This window comes from Lampris incognitus, chromosome 9, assembly GCF_029633865.1.
Source record: "Lampris incognitus isolate fLamInc1 chromosome 9, fLamInc1.hap2, whole genome shotgun sequence".
NCBI lineage: Eukaryota > Metazoa > Chordata > Actinopteri > Lampriformes > Lampridae > Lampris > Lampris incognitus.
The window spans coordinates 53718517-53735440 of NC_079219.1; the positions used below are offsets into that span (position 1 = coordinate 53718517).

The 16924-nt window shown below is 44.2% G+C and overlaps 2 protein-coding genes across 2 annotated transcripts in view; one reads left to right on the plus strand and one right to left on the minus strand.

Moving 5' to 3' along the window:
- Positions 1 to 11075, plus strand: part of LOC130117783 (tubulin polymerization-promoting protein) — a 28474-nt gene extending 17399 nt beyond the window's left edge. Inside the window, exons 4-5 of the mRNA XM_056286005.1 lie at positions 6153 to 6306; positions 8243 to 11075. Of these exons, the coding sequence (XP_056141980.1) occupies positions 6153 to 6306; positions 8243 to 8452 (364 nt within the window). The 3' untranslated portion in view covers positions 8453 to 11075. The remainder of the gene's footprint in view (positions 1 to 6152; positions 6307 to 8242) is intronic.
- Positions 11076 to 11221: 146 nt separating this feature from the next.
- Positions 11222 to 16897, minus strand: cep72 (centrosomal protein 72). Its single transcript, XM_056287021.1, has 14 exons — positions 16795 to 16897; positions 16282 to 16409; positions 15990 to 16182; positions 15746 to 15851; positions 14770 to 14882; positions 14554 to 14606; positions 14424 to 14466; positions 13667 to 13870; positions 13186 to 13373; positions 12669 to 12762; positions 12389 to 12567; positions 12139 to 12265; positions 11799 to 11910; positions 11222 to 11541 (listed from the first exon to the last, which is right to left on the minus strand). Exons 1-14 carry the CDS (start codon positions 16889 to 16891, stop codon positions 11478 to 11480), a joined length of 1701 nt encoding a protein of 566 aa, XP_056142996.1. The 5' UTR covers positions 16892 to 16897; the 3' UTR covers positions 11222 to 11477.
- Positions 16898 to 16924: the final 27 nt, after the last annotated feature.

Genomic DNA, 16924 nt, shown 5'->3' on the forward strand with positions numbered 1-16924 from the left:
AACCGTGTTGTGCTATTGTCAGTAGGAACAGTCATTAGAACAGCCATATGTCTACGGTTGTACATCTTATACACGGTACAGCAGAGCACAGCATGAAGAGACGGTCGCTTACAGTATGCAGACATTGCATGAGCGTAGATTTGTTTGGGATATAATTTTTCACGGCACACTGCACACATCACACAATCATCGCATGCACACATCTGCAAATGTGCTTGGACAGACACACTTATATGAACACATATGGAAGCCTAAAAGGTACTTTATTAAAAGGACAATTTAGACTTGAAAATGAAATTCCACAACAGCATTATAATTTCCCACATATGTATGGAGTAAAAATGAAAATGCGATAATCCAATGTGCATTTTCATTTTCACATACTCATATATGCACTATGGCCATGTCAAAATGAACATGGAAAAGATGTTTGACATTTAAACTTTAAAGTCATAACCCGGTGATCAGCAGCCAATATTCAAACGTTAATTCAAATTTGAAAATCCCCACCTGCCGCCCAGTGACTGCTGGGCCAGGCTCCAGCATCCCCGCGGCCCTGAGAGCAGGATAAGCGGTTCGGATAATGGACGGATGGAAATGCAATATAAACAATGTCACCTGATTTATGCAATCAATGTTTAAGTCACAATTAAATTAAAATGCAATTTTCCAACAATTTAAAAATGCAAACAGCATTATTTCATCTTCAGAGACTTTACCCCGCTGAACAGTGGACAGTATTCAAATGTTAATTTACACGTGAAAATTAAAATGCAACACAAACAGCGTAACTTCATTTGTCATTTATGCAAATTTGAAGATGAAAACGACATTTGACATTTCATTTTCAAGGACTTAACCCAGCTGTACTGTGGACAATAGTCAAATGTTAAATCAAATTTGAAAATTAGAATGCCATATAAACAATGTAGCCTAATTTTACATTAATTACATTAAAACACAATTTTTGAACAATTTGAAAATGAAAATGGCATTTGACATCTCATTTTCAAAGACTTACCATGCTGTACAATGGACAATATCCACATGCAATAAGCGAAACAGAGCCGCCAGTCTATTGCGTTTACATTTACATGTAACCATGCTGTTTTGAGGACGACATTAAAATGGAAATCCAATCTGTCTGTCCTCTCATCAAGCAAGGCTATAGCCTGGGAACCAGACGAATGTGCTAGCTCTTGTTTTATTTGCTCTGCCAGATGCGTCTGGACCCCCTCCCCTTCACACAGCATTCCAGCCGACCTGGCCCGGGTCGGACCAATCACAACCGTCTGGGGCGGGTTTGATGCGATGACTGTACAGAGGAGCGCCGTTGAGGCGTTTTCATAAACAACCAAGATGGCTGCCGCTGATAAGGAACGACCTGCGGAATCCGGTATCGCGACAGTATTGCAGCGAATTCCGGGGGCAGTCTGGGAGACCGTCGCCACAGCCGGGACGCGAACCCGTGTCTCCCGCTCCGCAAGCGACAACGTTAACCAGTCGACTAAAGGGTCCGACCCGTTAGTCAAAGACCAACGTGTCTACTTATCAATGCACGTTACACTACCCCCCTCCTTCGGGAAGGCTCCCTCAAGCCTCTGGCCGCACGCGCTTCCGATGACCTCACGGTCTCACCATCCCACTTCTGATACCAATGCAGCGAATTCGGGGGGCAGTCTGGGAAAACGTCCTCACAGCCGGGACGCGAACCCGTGTCTCCCGCCCCGCAAGCGACAACGTTAACCAGTCGCCTAAAGGGTGCGACCCGTTAGCCAAGGGCTACCGAGCCCATTCATCCGTGATCGTTCCATTGCCTCCTTTCCTTCGGGAAGGGCGTCCCCGGTTGGACCGTCACAGACGGGGCGCGAATCTGGGGCTCCCGCACTGCAGGCGACAACGTTAACCAGTCGACTAAAGGGTCCGACCCGTTAGCCAAGGGCCAACGTGTCTACTTATCCATGCATGTTACAGTATTAAACAAACTGGACGGTTTATGTTCTCTCAAAGAAGAACAAACAACCGCACTTAAAGCTTTTGTTGATAATAAAGATGTTTGCTGTACTTCCGATAGGCTCGGCGCTACGTCACACATTGGTTGTAGCCTGCAACCAATTATATCTAGCATGCCTAATATCTAGCACCAGCTACTTCCTGCTCCCAACTACTGCCTGTAATACCCGAGTTTAGCTAGGATAGCTAGCTAGCATTAACATCATGTGACAGGAAGGTGCAGAGGACAGGAGGGGATGGAAACGGATTATCTGCTGTGGCGACCCCTAACGGGAGCAGCCGGAAGTAGTAGTAGTAGTAGTAGATAGCATTAAAATAGCCTATGCAGTTGTGGGCAAATACACATCGAACTTATATAACAAGAGCAAAGCTTATTAATAAACCAGTCCAATAACACCTCCTGGAAATCGAAAGTGACCTGTGAGGTTAGCAAGGTTAGGCCTTTGAAAATGAAAATCAAATGTCATTTTCAAAGTTTTAGAAATTTGCATTTTAATTTCAGTTGCAACTGAAATAATCCTTGCATAAATAGCAAATGGTACCAAATTCCTGGAGAGGGGCTGGACTCTTTTCCAGAGTTGGCCAAGGTGACAGGCACCGGATGGGTGTGGGGATACAAGTCCCCGGTTGAGCACCGCCGTGTTGGAGTTCTCCCCTGGGAATGAGATGGTCGCCTCTATATGACTGTGAGTCGCTGGGGTGAAGGCTCTGACTGTTGTGTGTGCTTATGCACCGAATAGCAGTTTGGAGTATCCGGCCTTCTTGGAGTCTCTGGTGTCCTGGATAGGGTTCCGCCTGCGGACTCTATAGTTCTGCTGGGGGACTTCAGCGCTCACATGGGCAACGATGGCGAAACCTGGAGGGGCGTGATTGGGAGGAATGGCCTCCCCGATCTGAACCTGAGTGGTGTCTTGTTGTTGGACTTCTGTGCGAGTCATGGATTGGCCATAACAAACACCATGTTCGATCATAAGGTAGTTCAAAAGTGTACTTGGTACCAGAACACTTTTGGCCAAAGATCGATGATAGACTTTGTCGTCATATCATCAGATCTGCAGCCGTATGTTTTGGGCACTCAGGTGAAGAGAGGAGCAGAGCTGTCAACTGATCACCACCTGGTGGTGAGTTGGATCAGATGGCGGGGGAGGCTGCCAGACTGACCTGGCAAACCCAAACGTGTAGTGAGGGTGAACTGGAAATGTCTGCCAGAGGCCCCTGTCTGTGAGGTCTTCAACTCTCACCTCCAGAAGAAGTTCTCATGTATCCTGAGGGAGGCTGGGACATGGAGTCTGAGTGGGCCATGTTCAAAGCCTCTATTGCATATGCGGCAGGTAGGAGCTATGGTCATAAGGTCATCGGTGCCTGTAAAGGCGGTAACATAAGAACCCGCTGGTGGACACTGGCGGTGAGGGAAGCCGTCAGGCTGAAGAAGGAGGCCTTTCGAGCTTGGTTGGCCCAGGAGTCTCCTGAAGCAGCCGTCAGGTACCGGAAGGCCAGAAGGACTGTGGCTTCGGCAGTCACAGTAGCAAAAACTCGGATGTAGGAGTTCGGAGAGGCTATGGAGGAGGTCTTTTGGTTGGCCTCAAGGAAGTTCTAGCAAACCATTCGGCGACTCAGGACGGGGAAGCAGGGCTTGACTCAGGTTGTGTTCAGCCAGGGAGGGGAACTGCTAACCCGGACTGGGGATGTTGTCGGGCGGTGGAAAGAACACTTTGAGGAGCTCCTGAACCCGGCTAACACATCTTCACTGGAGGAGATAGAGTCTGAAGACTCAGGGGACGCCCCACCCATATCCTTGGCAGAGATCTCTGAGGTAGTTAAGAAGCTCCTCGGTGGCAAGGCAGCGGGTGTGGATGAGATTCGCCCTGACATGCTGAAGGCTCTGGACACTGTTCGGCTGTCTTGGCTGACAGGCCTCTTCAGTGTCGCATGGAGGTCGGGGACAGTACCTGTGGAGTGGCAGACTGGGGTGGTGGTTCCCATATTTAAAAAAAGGGGACCAGAGGGTGTGCTCCAATTATTGGGGCATCATACTGCTCAGCCTCCCTGGGAAAGTCTACTCTAGGGTGCTGGAAAGGAGGCCCCGACCGATTGTTAAACCTCGGATCCAGTAGGGACAATGCGGATTCCGTCCTGGCTGTGGAACAACGGACCAACTCTGTACCCTTGCGGAAGTGTTGAGGGAGACATGGGGGTTGGACCAGCCAGTCTACATGTGTTTTGTGGACTTGGAGAAGGCTTACGATTGTGTACCCCGGGGCACTCTGTGGGGGGTACTGTGGGAGTATGGGGTACTGGGGCAGTTGCTACAAGCCATCCGGCCCTTGTATAACCAAAGTAAGAGCTGTGTCCATATTCTCGGCACAAAGTCAAACAATGTTTTCGGTGGGTGTTGGATTCTGCCAAAGTTGGCCCTTTTCTCCGATTCTGTTTGTGATATTCATGGACAGGATCTCAAGTGCAGCCAAGGTGAGGAGTGTGTCCATTTTGAGAACCTCAGAATTGCATCTCAGCTCTTCGCAGATGATGTGGTTTTGTTGGCTTCATCAGAATGCAACCTCCAATGCGCACTGGGGCGGTTTGCAGCTGAGTGTGAAATGGCCGGGTTGAGAGTCAGCACCTCCAAGTCTGAGGCAATGTTTCTCTACTGGAAAATGGTGGATTGCTCCCTCCAGGTTGGGGATGAGTTGTTGCCTCAAGTGAAGAAATTTAAGTATCTCGGGGTCTTGTTCACGTGAGGGTAAGATGGAGCAGGAGATTGACAGGCGGATTGGTGCATCATCAGCAGTAATGCAGACGTTGTGGTGAAGAGGGAGCTGAACCAGAAGGCAAAGCTCTTAATTTACCAGTCAATCTTTGTTCCAACCCGCACCGATGGTCATGAGCTTTGGGTAATGACCAAAAGGGTGAGATCGCGGATACAAGCGGCTGAAATGAGTTTCCTCCGTAGGGTGTCTGGGCTCAGCCTTAGAGATAGGGTGAGGAGCTCAGACATCTGGAGGGAGCTTGGAGTAGAGCCGCTGCTCCTTCGCGTCGAAAGGAGCCAGTTGCGGTGTCTCAGGCATGATTAGGATGCCTCCTGGGCGCCTTCCTTTGGAGGTTTTCCAGGCACGTCCAACTGGGAGGAGACTCCGGGGTAGACCCAGAACTTGCTGGAGGGACTACATGTCCAATCTGGCCTGGAACGCCTCGGGATCCCCCAGGAGGAGCTGGAGGGCATTGCTGGAGAGAGGGGCATCTGGAGTGCCCTACTTAGCTTGCTGCCACTGCAGCCCGACCTCGGAGAAACAGCTGATGATGAATGAATTGAGTTAGGCTCAGACCTGGGGGAAAATTAACACTTTCAAAATCTTTAGATTGCATTTTGATTGAGTAAATCAGACTCAGGACCTGCTATGAATCATCAAATAAGAGACGTTGCTGCCACTTGCCGAGGCCAATCACATTTGTGCATAATAACGTGCTCGAGCGGGCTGACCCTCAGAGCAACGACTAGCCAAGCAGATAGCTAACTAGGTTAGTCTGACGTAAGCCGATTTAAAAAAAACAACAAATGTGGAAAAACCAGAAAGAACTCAAGCAACCATACAAAAATATTCCATTCCATTTGGCTCTTTAACCATACTTTACACCATCCTGGATGCTTCTCTTATTTTCTGTATGAACAATAGCTTATGGTAAAATACGATAATTTCAAGGTCTCAGTGCGATATTTCTATATTTTCTATCCGGCAACACTGGGAGACTTTTCCCCTCTGTCCTCACCCTAAGCAACGCCTATAGGCCAGTAGTCTTAGCCCAATGTGTACACCAACACCAGGACAGCAAAGAGCGAAAAACAATGGGACTGGGACAAGATCCAAACAGCAACCACTTTCATACCATTTATCTCGTGAAGACACCATCTTCCTGTTGCTTCCCTACATCTGCTATGTTGAAGTGCTCCAAAGTGGCCTTAATCACACAACATTGTCTGGTCAGCTTCCTAGCTCTCAAGTCTGTAACAGGTCTATAAAAGAGATGCATTCATTTACCTTGGCATGCTCAACTGGAGAATAGCTAATTACATGGATCAGTGCCAAACATGGTTCACTGACTGAGTTTTTTTTTCTCCTTTTGCCTCCACACCCATATTCTAGGAAGAAATCCTCTCGTACCATTATATTCGATGAATTCAAGGCAGCACTTGCAGAGCTGGCCAGGAAGAAATATAAGGAAAAGGCAGTGGAGGAGGCTGAGGCGGAGGTGTTCAAGTTGATCGAAGGGAAGGGGCCCATCATCTCAGGAGTCACGGTAAGAGTTAGCCCCGTGCAGGACTACTAGCTCAAACCACTATGTGGGTGCTAGTGGAAATGCATTAACCATTTCCTGGGAAAATGCATTTTGCACCATTTGCGACACCTTTGACTTGGGTTGGGCAAGGTTTCCCGCCCAAAATTTTCCAATCTGATAACCTCTCTGAAATCCTTAAATCCTTTTTCAGTTACCCAAGTGAAGCATATTTAGAAATGTATGTTAAAAAAAAAAAGGAAGCATGAAAATCCACCTTTGTATGACTTAAGTCCACTTTCAAATGCATGGGTCAATATGGACACTCCTGTTCCTTCTATGCCTCGTTTTCTGAATCCATAGAGGAACACTGAACACATTTTTTTCAAGAGGCTTTTTATCATTCCTCCTTAAAATAAATAATTCTATTTCATCCAGTATTATTTCCATGATGGTAACGAACAATTAAGCTACGGGGAATATTTTCCCGGCGCACAGTAAAGAAGTATAGAAGAACTGGAGTGCTCATATTGACAAAATCTTTTAAATGTAGACTTGGACAAGCAGCACAGATCTTATCAGAGGTGGGACCAAGTCATGGCTTTCCAAATAACAAGTAAACCAAGTGATGAAATCCTAAACAAGTCATCGTGCTCTTCATCAAATTTAATGTCTTTTCATAATTTCAACAATGTAAAAGTAAATATATGAAATTGTGCAAATCTTGAATGCTTTTTAGAATTTATATTTATCACGGATTGATTCAAAGTGGATCTGTAATTATGGAAATGAAGACTTGATTGGCTGCACTTTTTAAAAGCTGCTTTTTTTTAACCTGTGCTGTCGGCAGGCCAATGTGTCCTAGACAGAGTTAATGTGCATGTGGAGCTCAGGTTCTCCGCCTGCAAAAGTAATCTTTATCAACTATCAAGAACTGCTTATAACAAAATACTTCTATGGGAGGACAAGAGCACAGGGTTTCTATAATACATATACTGTCTTTTTATTACACAGATTTTATATTTGGGCTTGGAGAAGATTTCAAGTCAAAAGACTCAATTCCAGGTCAAGTTACAAGTCATTGGTGTCATAATCAAAGTGGACTTTCGGCGTTCGGGCAGTGTAGCAGTCTGTTCCATTGCCTACTAACATGGGGATCGCCAATTTGAATCCCCGTGTTACCTACGGCTTGGTCAGGCGTCCCTCCAGACACAATTGGCCATGTCTGTGGTTGGGAAGACGGATGTGGGTATGTGTCCTGGTTGCTGCACTAGCATCTCCTCTGGTCGGTTGGGGCGCCTGTTCAGGGGGGAGGGGGAACTGGGGGGAATAGTGTGATCCTCCCACGCACTACGTGCCCCTGGTGAAACTCCTCACTGTCAGGTGAAAAGAAGCGGCTGGCGACTCCACATGTACCAGAGGAGGCATGTGGTAGTCTGCAGCCCTCCCCGGATCAGCGGAGGGGGTGGAGCAGCGACCGGGACTGCTCGGAAGAGTGGGATAATTGACCGGATACAACTGGGGAGAAAAAGGGTGAAAAAAATACCCCCCCCCCAAAAAAGTGGACTTTCAAGTCTTTTTCAGTTTTGTCAAGTCTAAAGTCATCAAATTTTTGACTTGAGTCCAAGTCACGTGACTCAAGTCCACACCACTGGATTTTATATATTTATTGTAATTATTTTCAAACAAGATGTTTCACACGGCTAACAGAGAATGGTTCACGGATTTCAGACAGCTTGACTGACAAACGTCAGTCAAGAAGTCTTGCCCAACTCAAATCAACAGTGCCGCAAATGTCGCAAAAACGAGTTTTCCAGGAAACGTCTTCCTATCCACGGGACTACCACCCACGCAGCTATTCGTGCTTGTCCCAAACAGGCCTAGGTAAGACAATGACATAATAATCACCACGTTTTAAGCATTCTGTGGTCAACTGTCTTTATCCCATACGTCCCCACAGAGGGCAGTGGCCTCGCCGACGGTGTCCCGTCTCACGGACACCAGCAAGTTTACCGGCTCGCACAAGGAGCGTTTCGATGACAGCGGCCGTGGGAAGGGTAAGGCGGGACGAGTTGACGTTGTGGACACGTCGGGATACGTCTCGGGATACAAACACCGGGGGTCGTACGAGAAAAAAATCAGCAAGCCCCTGCCCAACAAGCCTATGTGAGGGAGAAGAGGAGGAGATAAACATTAGATCAACTACTAGGATGATTTTATATGGAGAAAAAAAAAACAAAACTCAATGAAAGCACAAAAGGATAGCATTTCATATATTTTCCCACCCATCGAATTGTGTGTGTGTGTGTGTAAATGAGAAGTTTTGAGTTCCTCTTTTTGTGAAGTGTGACAACTGGAATACTGTTTACATCCATTTTTTTTCTAAATCATCACCAGCTGGTACATTCCTTTCCGATAGCAAATTGCAGCCAAACACTGAAATCAATCAACGAGGAAACGGTTGTCCTAGGAGTTGAATTTTGAAGCTTTGTGATGACGATAGGGCCTGACAACAATAAGCACAGTTAACATTCTGAAATTACACAACAGTTTAATGAATTAACAACATTTGCACTTTCCCATTGATGCTCCAAAAGCTGCATTACATTCAATTTAAGAATTTGTTTGCTTAGTCTCAGTGATCATCGGCACAGATCGCTGGCGTGGAGAATCTTATTGCTTCTTAAGACCAAGACTGACAAGTCAGCCACTGTGTAAACAGTCTACATGCTTCCCCTATGGCCCACATCGCCGTCAAGTCTTATTCTAGCGTGCCATTCATTTGTTTTTTTTCAAACCTCAGCAGTTACACACGCCGGCCCGTCAGTTCGCCTGGAAGCCAAAACCATAAACAGGAAATGGAAGATTTGTGCATGCCTATTTTGAAGAGCTTAAGAGAAACACGGCGATGCAGTTAATTTTGTGAGATCCAACATCTGTAATCTCTGCATGAACATCCATCTGGCTTTATGAAACGTTAATTTCTATGAGAACATCTCCAAGGTCCTCGTGCGTGTAAGCCGAATGGGCCTGCTTAGAAAAGCCGCCGTTTGGAATTTTGAATTCAGTAAGATTTATCTGCTTTAATCGTCTTTCTCACTGAGATGTGGTGTTGTTATATTATGCTGACCCTGAGATGTTCCCACACACACGGACCCTTCTCACAACATGCATTTTTCAAGAACTATATAAAGAACTGGCGGCAGGGGGAAGGACTTACTGCGGTTGATGATAATGATGATGAGCTGGGTTGGTTACGATTGTATTTTTAACATTTTACCCACATCGTTTCCTTCTCCAATTTATACGGCTCTTATATATTTGTGGTATGATTGTGTATACTTCTAAAATGTATAGCCGCATGGCTTCAGTAAAAACACTGTTGTTTTTTTTTTCTATAATTGCTGTTCTCCGTGCATGTTCTCATGTATACTGCATTTGATTCAGAAGCACATAGACTATAGTAGGAATCAGCCCGACGTCTGTCGCGTACCTTTTAAACTGCTGTGCCTGTTGTGAGGACGGACTACTAGACGGACTAAACCACCCTCGCTTACGAAATGAGACGAAAAAGAGGAAAGCGCAGCTTTGCAGACCAGTTCAGGGATGTCGGAGAGTGACTACTTTGAACGTAAATAAATAAATAAACAAAACCCGCCACGCTTTCAAAGCACTAACTCGACACGAAACCAGGGTATTACTGTTGCAACGTAAAAAAGAGATACTGTATAAGACAAAGGGAAAATTTACTGCCGAGAGGTTCTACTTTTATAGGATATCTATTTTTCAGACATAGCGACATACTGTTCCTTTCACACTGTCAAACTACTTGTAGCCTCGGCTGATGAAGAGTCATGCGTCAAGCGGAAGAAGAAGCCCAGCAGCCCTCAGTGTGTATTAGTTTTGTCGTATGCTTTAGTATCTTTGGTAGGCTCTGTCTCGTGTGCTTAATGCCAAATACTGTGCACCTTTATTACGTGGAGGAACAATATGGTCTTATTTTTTCAAACTAACTTTTTAATGTACTGTTGTGCCATGGGTGCATGCAATGTTTTTTTGGTTGTTGTTCTTTATACCTTTTTAATGTGTGTTCATGATTTGTAGTGCATTATTGAGAATAAAAAAAAAAAACAATAATAAAAATTATAAAGAAAAATGCTATCCCAGAGTCTCTGTGGGGGACAACAGGGGTGTCGATCATAAAAACCTCTACATAGCATAGCCATGCTGAAGTACTTTGTAGTGGTCGCTGGTGACTTACACCGCTCACTTAGCTGCATAAAGAAAAAATAAAATTAAAATAAAATTAGAAGTTATACGTGCTTATTGTATTTGCTCTGATTTGTATTAACATGGCAGTCTGTGAGAGATCATCCCTGTGGCATCCCTCTTTGTGTGTTTGTGTGTGTGTGTGGGGGGGGGGCATGCATGCACACATTTGTGTAGGTAAGCTTCTCTCCAGCCTGAAGGCAGAGGCATAAATAAAGGCTCGGTGCAGCTGGAAACCGGGCGCGTTCCTTTCGCTGCAGCCTGTTCGGCAGATGGAGAAACCCATTACCAGAGACCGGGGGAGGAAAAAATCAAGACAGAATCCCACCGCCGATGCAGCAAGTACACACTGGCCTTCTCAGTAACCTTTCCTCGCCAATTACCATTTGCTCAACATAACAGGCTTGTCATAGAAACATGGAAAAATAAAATCTTTGGATATCTCCGTAGCCGAACGGTTACAGCTCATACCACGTGGTCACATGGTTGCAACTGTCGCCGGTTTGATTCCAGTCGGACACCTTTGTTTCACGTCATACCCCCCCCCATTTCCTGTCTTGCCTTTTCACTTTCGCTGTCTAATAAAGGCAAAAATATAGCAAAAACATTTCTTCCACTGTTATTTACATTGCCGGGCAAACTATTTTTAGAAAAATAATTCCTCAATTTGTCCAACCTAAAAATGAATAAATAAAAGGTATAATTTACACTGCAGTGATATGCAAATAAAGCTACATTTATAGCATATGTGATGGAAATATCATCTAAAGGAAAGGGAAAATAGGTAGGGGTCAGTAGTTAATAAGGCCACTGCAGCAAACCAAGGTGAAGGAGAACAATGGTTGGTATTTTTCAGCACTCATGCAGATAGACCGCTCGGCAACCGCCTGAGACTTTTGTACTTGTGCCGTTTTTCCTCCAGATCCTCAGCAACGCTCTCCATTTGACTTCAGTCCACCCAGCAAATGCTCATTGGTCGCCACCAGTGACCTGTCCAGTGACACAAAAACAGGTCAAACAGCATCAGTTCAAGTAACTGGGTCTTTGGAGAAGACAAATTGAGAAGCAGGATTCATATAAATACAGGATTCCTAAAATGTTGTCAAATTCCTTCTTGTTAGGTGTGCAGATACAGTGCAAAAAAAAAGAAAGACAGATGAAGCAAGAAGGATCACATCTTGTTTTTAACACACAACAATAACAATATCATCAATCTCACGGTTACTTCCATGACAGTGTCGTCTTACCTGTGGCTTTCCTGCAGCATATCTGCCAATTCTTTCACTTTCTCAGCCTCCCAGACCTTTTCTCTAAGCCCCTCTATCTCTTTCCTAAGCCTCGCCACTTCTGTCTGTGCCTCTGTGGACAAACCCAAAAGACAGTGTCATAGTGGAAAAGAATGGCTTGACAGGGTTTATAAATCTCACTGAAGGTTTTTTGTTTTTTTTGCATTTTTGCCAATTTCTGCGTTACAGTGTGGTGGCAAGGGACCTATACTCAGGCCTGAGCCCACATGCCATGCACTCACTCATACAGTTAATCCAGCAGGATGCCTCAAATTCTGTTTTTCCATCCCTTTCATCTCACCCTTTATCTGAGTAATAGGTGAATTGTTCATCACGGACTTGAGGTACTGCTGTTCCAATTTGATCTGCTGTCTCTGCAGAGCAACATTCTCCTTCAAGACAATCCTCAATTGCTCATTCAAATTGTCCTGTTATGAATAATAAAAAAATGTTTTTAAATTTTTTAAAAAAAAACCAAGACCGTGTTAATATCAGTATTGTCAAGGGCGCATGTGGATAAATTGCATCGCTGCTGCTGTCGTCCAACTCACCACCGCATTCTGAGCCTCCTCGAGCTGGGATGAGAGATTACGGACTTCTAATTTATGCGCTTCCTCTCGTACATCCGCCTGCTGGCTGAGTGCGTCGACTTCCCCTCTCAGGGCCCTGACCTCGGCTTCTCGACTCGAGATGTCATTTTCCATCATGGAGAAGATCTTGACCGCCTCGGCTGGGAAGGGAGGGGGTGAAATGTCACGACACTTAGTCAGGGAAAGACGAGTACGAGAGGCTCAAGTTAGCACGGCCACACTTAGGTGGGTTCCAACTCACACAGGAAGTTATTGTTGTGATGGAGTGACCTCTCCCCTGCCCAGTGCTTGTCCACGAGGTTGAGAAGCATCTCCAGTGGTTTTCTGTAACCGCCCTGGAAAACATACTGAAGAATAAGATTACACGACAAAGAGGCAGAACTTGACATAAAACCTTCAATAGTGTAATTTCTAGAGACGGCCAAGTTTTATTAACACTAGCTAAGTAAGTTTGCACATGCAATCATTTTGACTTGGTGGGTTGCTCATATGAAAAAAGAAACTACACAGGACATAACATGCTACTCCTGAGCAGAAAAACTAAAGCATCTAAAAATAGCTAGAAGGAGGTATCTAATTAACTATGGTAACTAACTAAAGAACATCTGTATCTAAAATTAATTAAGGTTGGTGAAGGAATTCAGGGAATGACACTGACGATGTCTTTTGTGCAAAGGAAATGCATGCGTGCATGGATGAATTAACTGATTAATTATTTAATGAGTGAAAAATCAAAAGAGCTTGATGTTTTCTCTTACTCTTCTTCTCTGTTGATGAGCTTTTTGCGGTTGGCTGACGCCCCCTGCTGTCCGGTCGAAGCTAGAGTATGAGACTCTTGGAGGATGCAAGACGGGGTTGGAGGGGTCAGAGAGATTCAAACCATGATTTGTTGGACTGGGAGGCTGGGTGTTCATCGGAGAAGAACATTGGTTCCCCATCAAGTGACCTTGAGCTTTCAAAATGTGTTAAGACAAGGAGGAATTCAGCTTTGTGAAGGAAATCAATCAATCGATCGATCAATCAATCAATCAACCAGTTGCATTTTATATAGCAATTGAAATGAAAATTATTATATTATAAATAATAATTATATGATTATAATAATTTATTCATATAATGTTGATTTATATTAATGTTAAATACAATAATATTATTATCATATTAATTTATAATGTTGTTATAAATAATTGTGTATTTATTGTAATTATTATGAAATACTCAATGAGGGAAAGGTCTCACCAGGATTAGGGGTAAAATGGCCTTTGGCTGCTGGAAGTCTGGTTTGGCCAGAAAAGCCCTTTTGCTTTGGTTTTCTTGAGACCGGTTTGTATTTCTCCACATAGGGACCAAAGGACACCTTTGGTTTATCAGTCACTTTTGATGAGGTAGAACTTTTTTTCTGAGATGACTCCGTCATCTGTGGCACTTTGGACTGGGTAGGACCTGGTTAATGAAAGACACCCCAACATTAATTATTAATACCATAGTAATAATGATTTCCCTTAGCTAGGCACAAGATCAGACCAGACATCGACCTTAGCTCGTGCATCTGTCTTCATCTACTGGTGGTTTTATGTATCATAGCATTGATAGCTTTTGTTATGATGGAAGTCCAATTATGGGGCACAACAACTGTGGCAACTTGGAGAACAAACAAACCTTGATTTCTACCAAAATTATAGGAGATGTAAGGAGAGGCAAACAGGGGGTAATTATAGAGATTTCACTTATTTGGTCCTTCAATTTGGCAGAATCCCTCAAGCATATTTTTTTTACCAACTAACAGGGGTTGTGAGCTGGGATTAGACTGCCGTGAGAAAGGCTATTTTTAACCAACTATGACAAGATGTTGCAATACTAATCCTCAAAATAGATGGAACTTTTACAATCCTATTGGGAAACTGGATCTAGATATGCTCCCTCTACACAATCCCCATTTTCATTACTACTCTCAGTTCATCTCAGTGCAGCACAACAGGATACAGTGCAGACTCACCATGGTTCATCTCGGAATATCTGAGGATGGATTTAGTTGTTTCCTATGGACAGACAGCAGATTCATACAATAATACTTCACATGCGTATCATATTATTCAACAAAATCCCTACAATTTCAAATATATTACCTGTTTTTGAGAAGTAGAACTCTCCGGTTCTGAAACATACCCATCTCTGGGTTCTAGGACAGAACATCGTCACAGATGAAGTGGTGTTTCAAAACAAAAATGGGCCCAGTTGATATGTAATACATTTTGTTTTTGATTAATCTTTTCTTGCAGTTTATAATAAAATTTTGATACTATGTTCTTATTTTTAGGGACAGGGGAAGGAGTGAGGCTTACTTTGGTAGTGTTTAAGCTTTGTCACAAAGTTCAAGACAACATCATCAGTGGCATCCAGGAGAGAGAGCTTCTTAGTTAAGCAGTCAACTGAAGCCAACCTCTGAGCACTGCTTCTGTAAAACCACAAGCAAGGTAGCAAATACATCCATCAGTCGGTTTCTTTCTACAGATTCCAAATACCTTGGCATTACAAATTTCTAGATTTCTTTGTTCCAGTATTCAACATTTCTGCAGGAAAATGCCCATCATGCCCTAATTCCTTTAAGTAATTGTCAATTCATATATTCTCAGATACCATTCAGTTTTTTTCTTTAGAATGTTTCCTCTATGTCTTTAGAGTTCCTTTTGTTGAGCATTCCACAGTCAAATTCTCTGTACAGTATTTTCAACTTAACCTTACAACAATAATAAAAAACTTGAACTTGCTGCTGAGTACTGAACTCAAGGGACAGTCAAGTCAGGTCAATTCAATTTTATTTTATCCTTAGACCCTCGCATTGGATAAGGAACAACTCCCTAAAAAAACCCTTTAACACAGAGAACAAAATGGGGCGAAACCTCAGGGAGAGCAACAGAGGAGGGATCTCTCTCCCAAGACAGACAACGTGCAATGGATGTTGTATTTACACAATTTACAGAATACGACATTGAAAGAAGATAACAGAATTATAATGGAATCATAAAATTCAGTGAAATATAAAATTCAGAGACAGTGGTGGGAATATTAAGTTACCTCAAGATAACTGATATTACAAAGGAGATGAGAGGTATTCATGAAGTCCAGTGTGGTTATGAATACATAATTTATGCTAATTTTCTTTGGATTCTTTTCAACATTTTTTTGCAAACCCCATCATTTGCAACATTTAAAGAGGCAATTATACTTATCTTCTATATGGTCCAGACATGAAACCAACCCTCTTTTCCAAATAGAATTTGATCTATAAACCTGACATGCATATGACATCCAATGTACCTTTGGTCAACTGCTGGATTCAAAGAGGGTTGCTCCTGCTGAGGTACAAACGATGAGAACTGGATGATGGCAACTTTCCTCTCCGTGTCCCTGACTGGACAGTCGTCTAGAAAACACAGGAAGACATCTAGTAATACTAAGAAATGGTCCGAGATGTGACAAACGTATTCAAGGTAGTTACTGGTAATGATGATGACGAAGATGTGCAATCAGTATTTGAATTCTACGTGTGACTATTGCTTACCTAGTTTGCGCAAGCTGGACATAGTATGCACCAGATACAGGCGGTAGTGTGGGTCGTTTTTGGTAAAAGGGTTCAGCCTTAGGTCTAACTCTGTCAGTGCCGGGAGGTCACATAACGGTTTGACCTCTTCCATGGAGGATATGCAGTTATAGTACAGGTTCAGCCTCTTCAGCATCTTCAAGTGATGCAACCCCTTCATTTAAGGAATCAGATGGCCAAACAGTTCACGTCACCCTTAAACTTGTCCACAACATCCACGACAAAACTAAGGGGGGGGGGGGCGTAAACTCACCTGAACAGAGACCAGGGCATTACAGGAGAGATCGAGAGTCTTTAAACGTACAAAGTTCCTCAGTGCACTTCCTATGTGTCTGATCTTCTCCTCGTAAGTCCCTGGGAGGCTCAGTGATCCGACATCTCCTGTGGGGGGGGGGGGGGGGTACATATTATTTTGATTGTGGTATTTTGGCACAACCCGGGTGACAGAAGTAGCGAGGCTAACAAGGTTATGGTAGCTAACGTGTGCTGGACAGTCATACTGGTCTGGGCCGGTGTCCCGGCCATTTATGCTGCCTTGTCGAAAAACGCTACCGCAGCGCGAATCGATAGCAGGAGTCCAACCCTGACCTCGCCACCATGGCAGAACTGCTAAGCAGCACTATCCTCGACGGGTAGCGCATATCGCCAGAACACCGGCATTTCCCTTCGGTTGGGATAAAACTCCCAACATGACATCGCGTTTGAACATCTGCACCGTCGTTTGCTATGATAGTACAATACATGTCTTTACACGGAAAAACTTTACCAAGACAGTGACGCTTTAGCTTCAGTCTCTCCCGTATCCATCGCTCGGTGATGGTCGTCAAGCGCTCCGCCGCCATGCTGTTCGAATGTCCGCGCATGCGCGATGAGCGTGTCACGTGTCACGTGTCAAA

Excerpts from the sequence above, each read along its gene's own strand:
- cep72 (XM_056287021.1), bottom strand. The coding sequence starts at position 16,891 with ATGCGCGGACATTCGAACAGCATGGCGGCGGAGCGCTTGACGACCATC. Across the intron at positions 14,607-14,769 it reads AAAGCTTAAACACTACCAAA|AACCCAGAGATGGGTATGTT; the intron begins GTAAGCCTCACT and ends GTTCTGTCCTAG. Across the intron at positions 13,374-13,666 it reads CCATTTTACCCCTAATCCTG|GTCACTTGATGGGGAACCAA; the intron begins GTGAGACCTTTC and ends TGAAAGCTCAAG.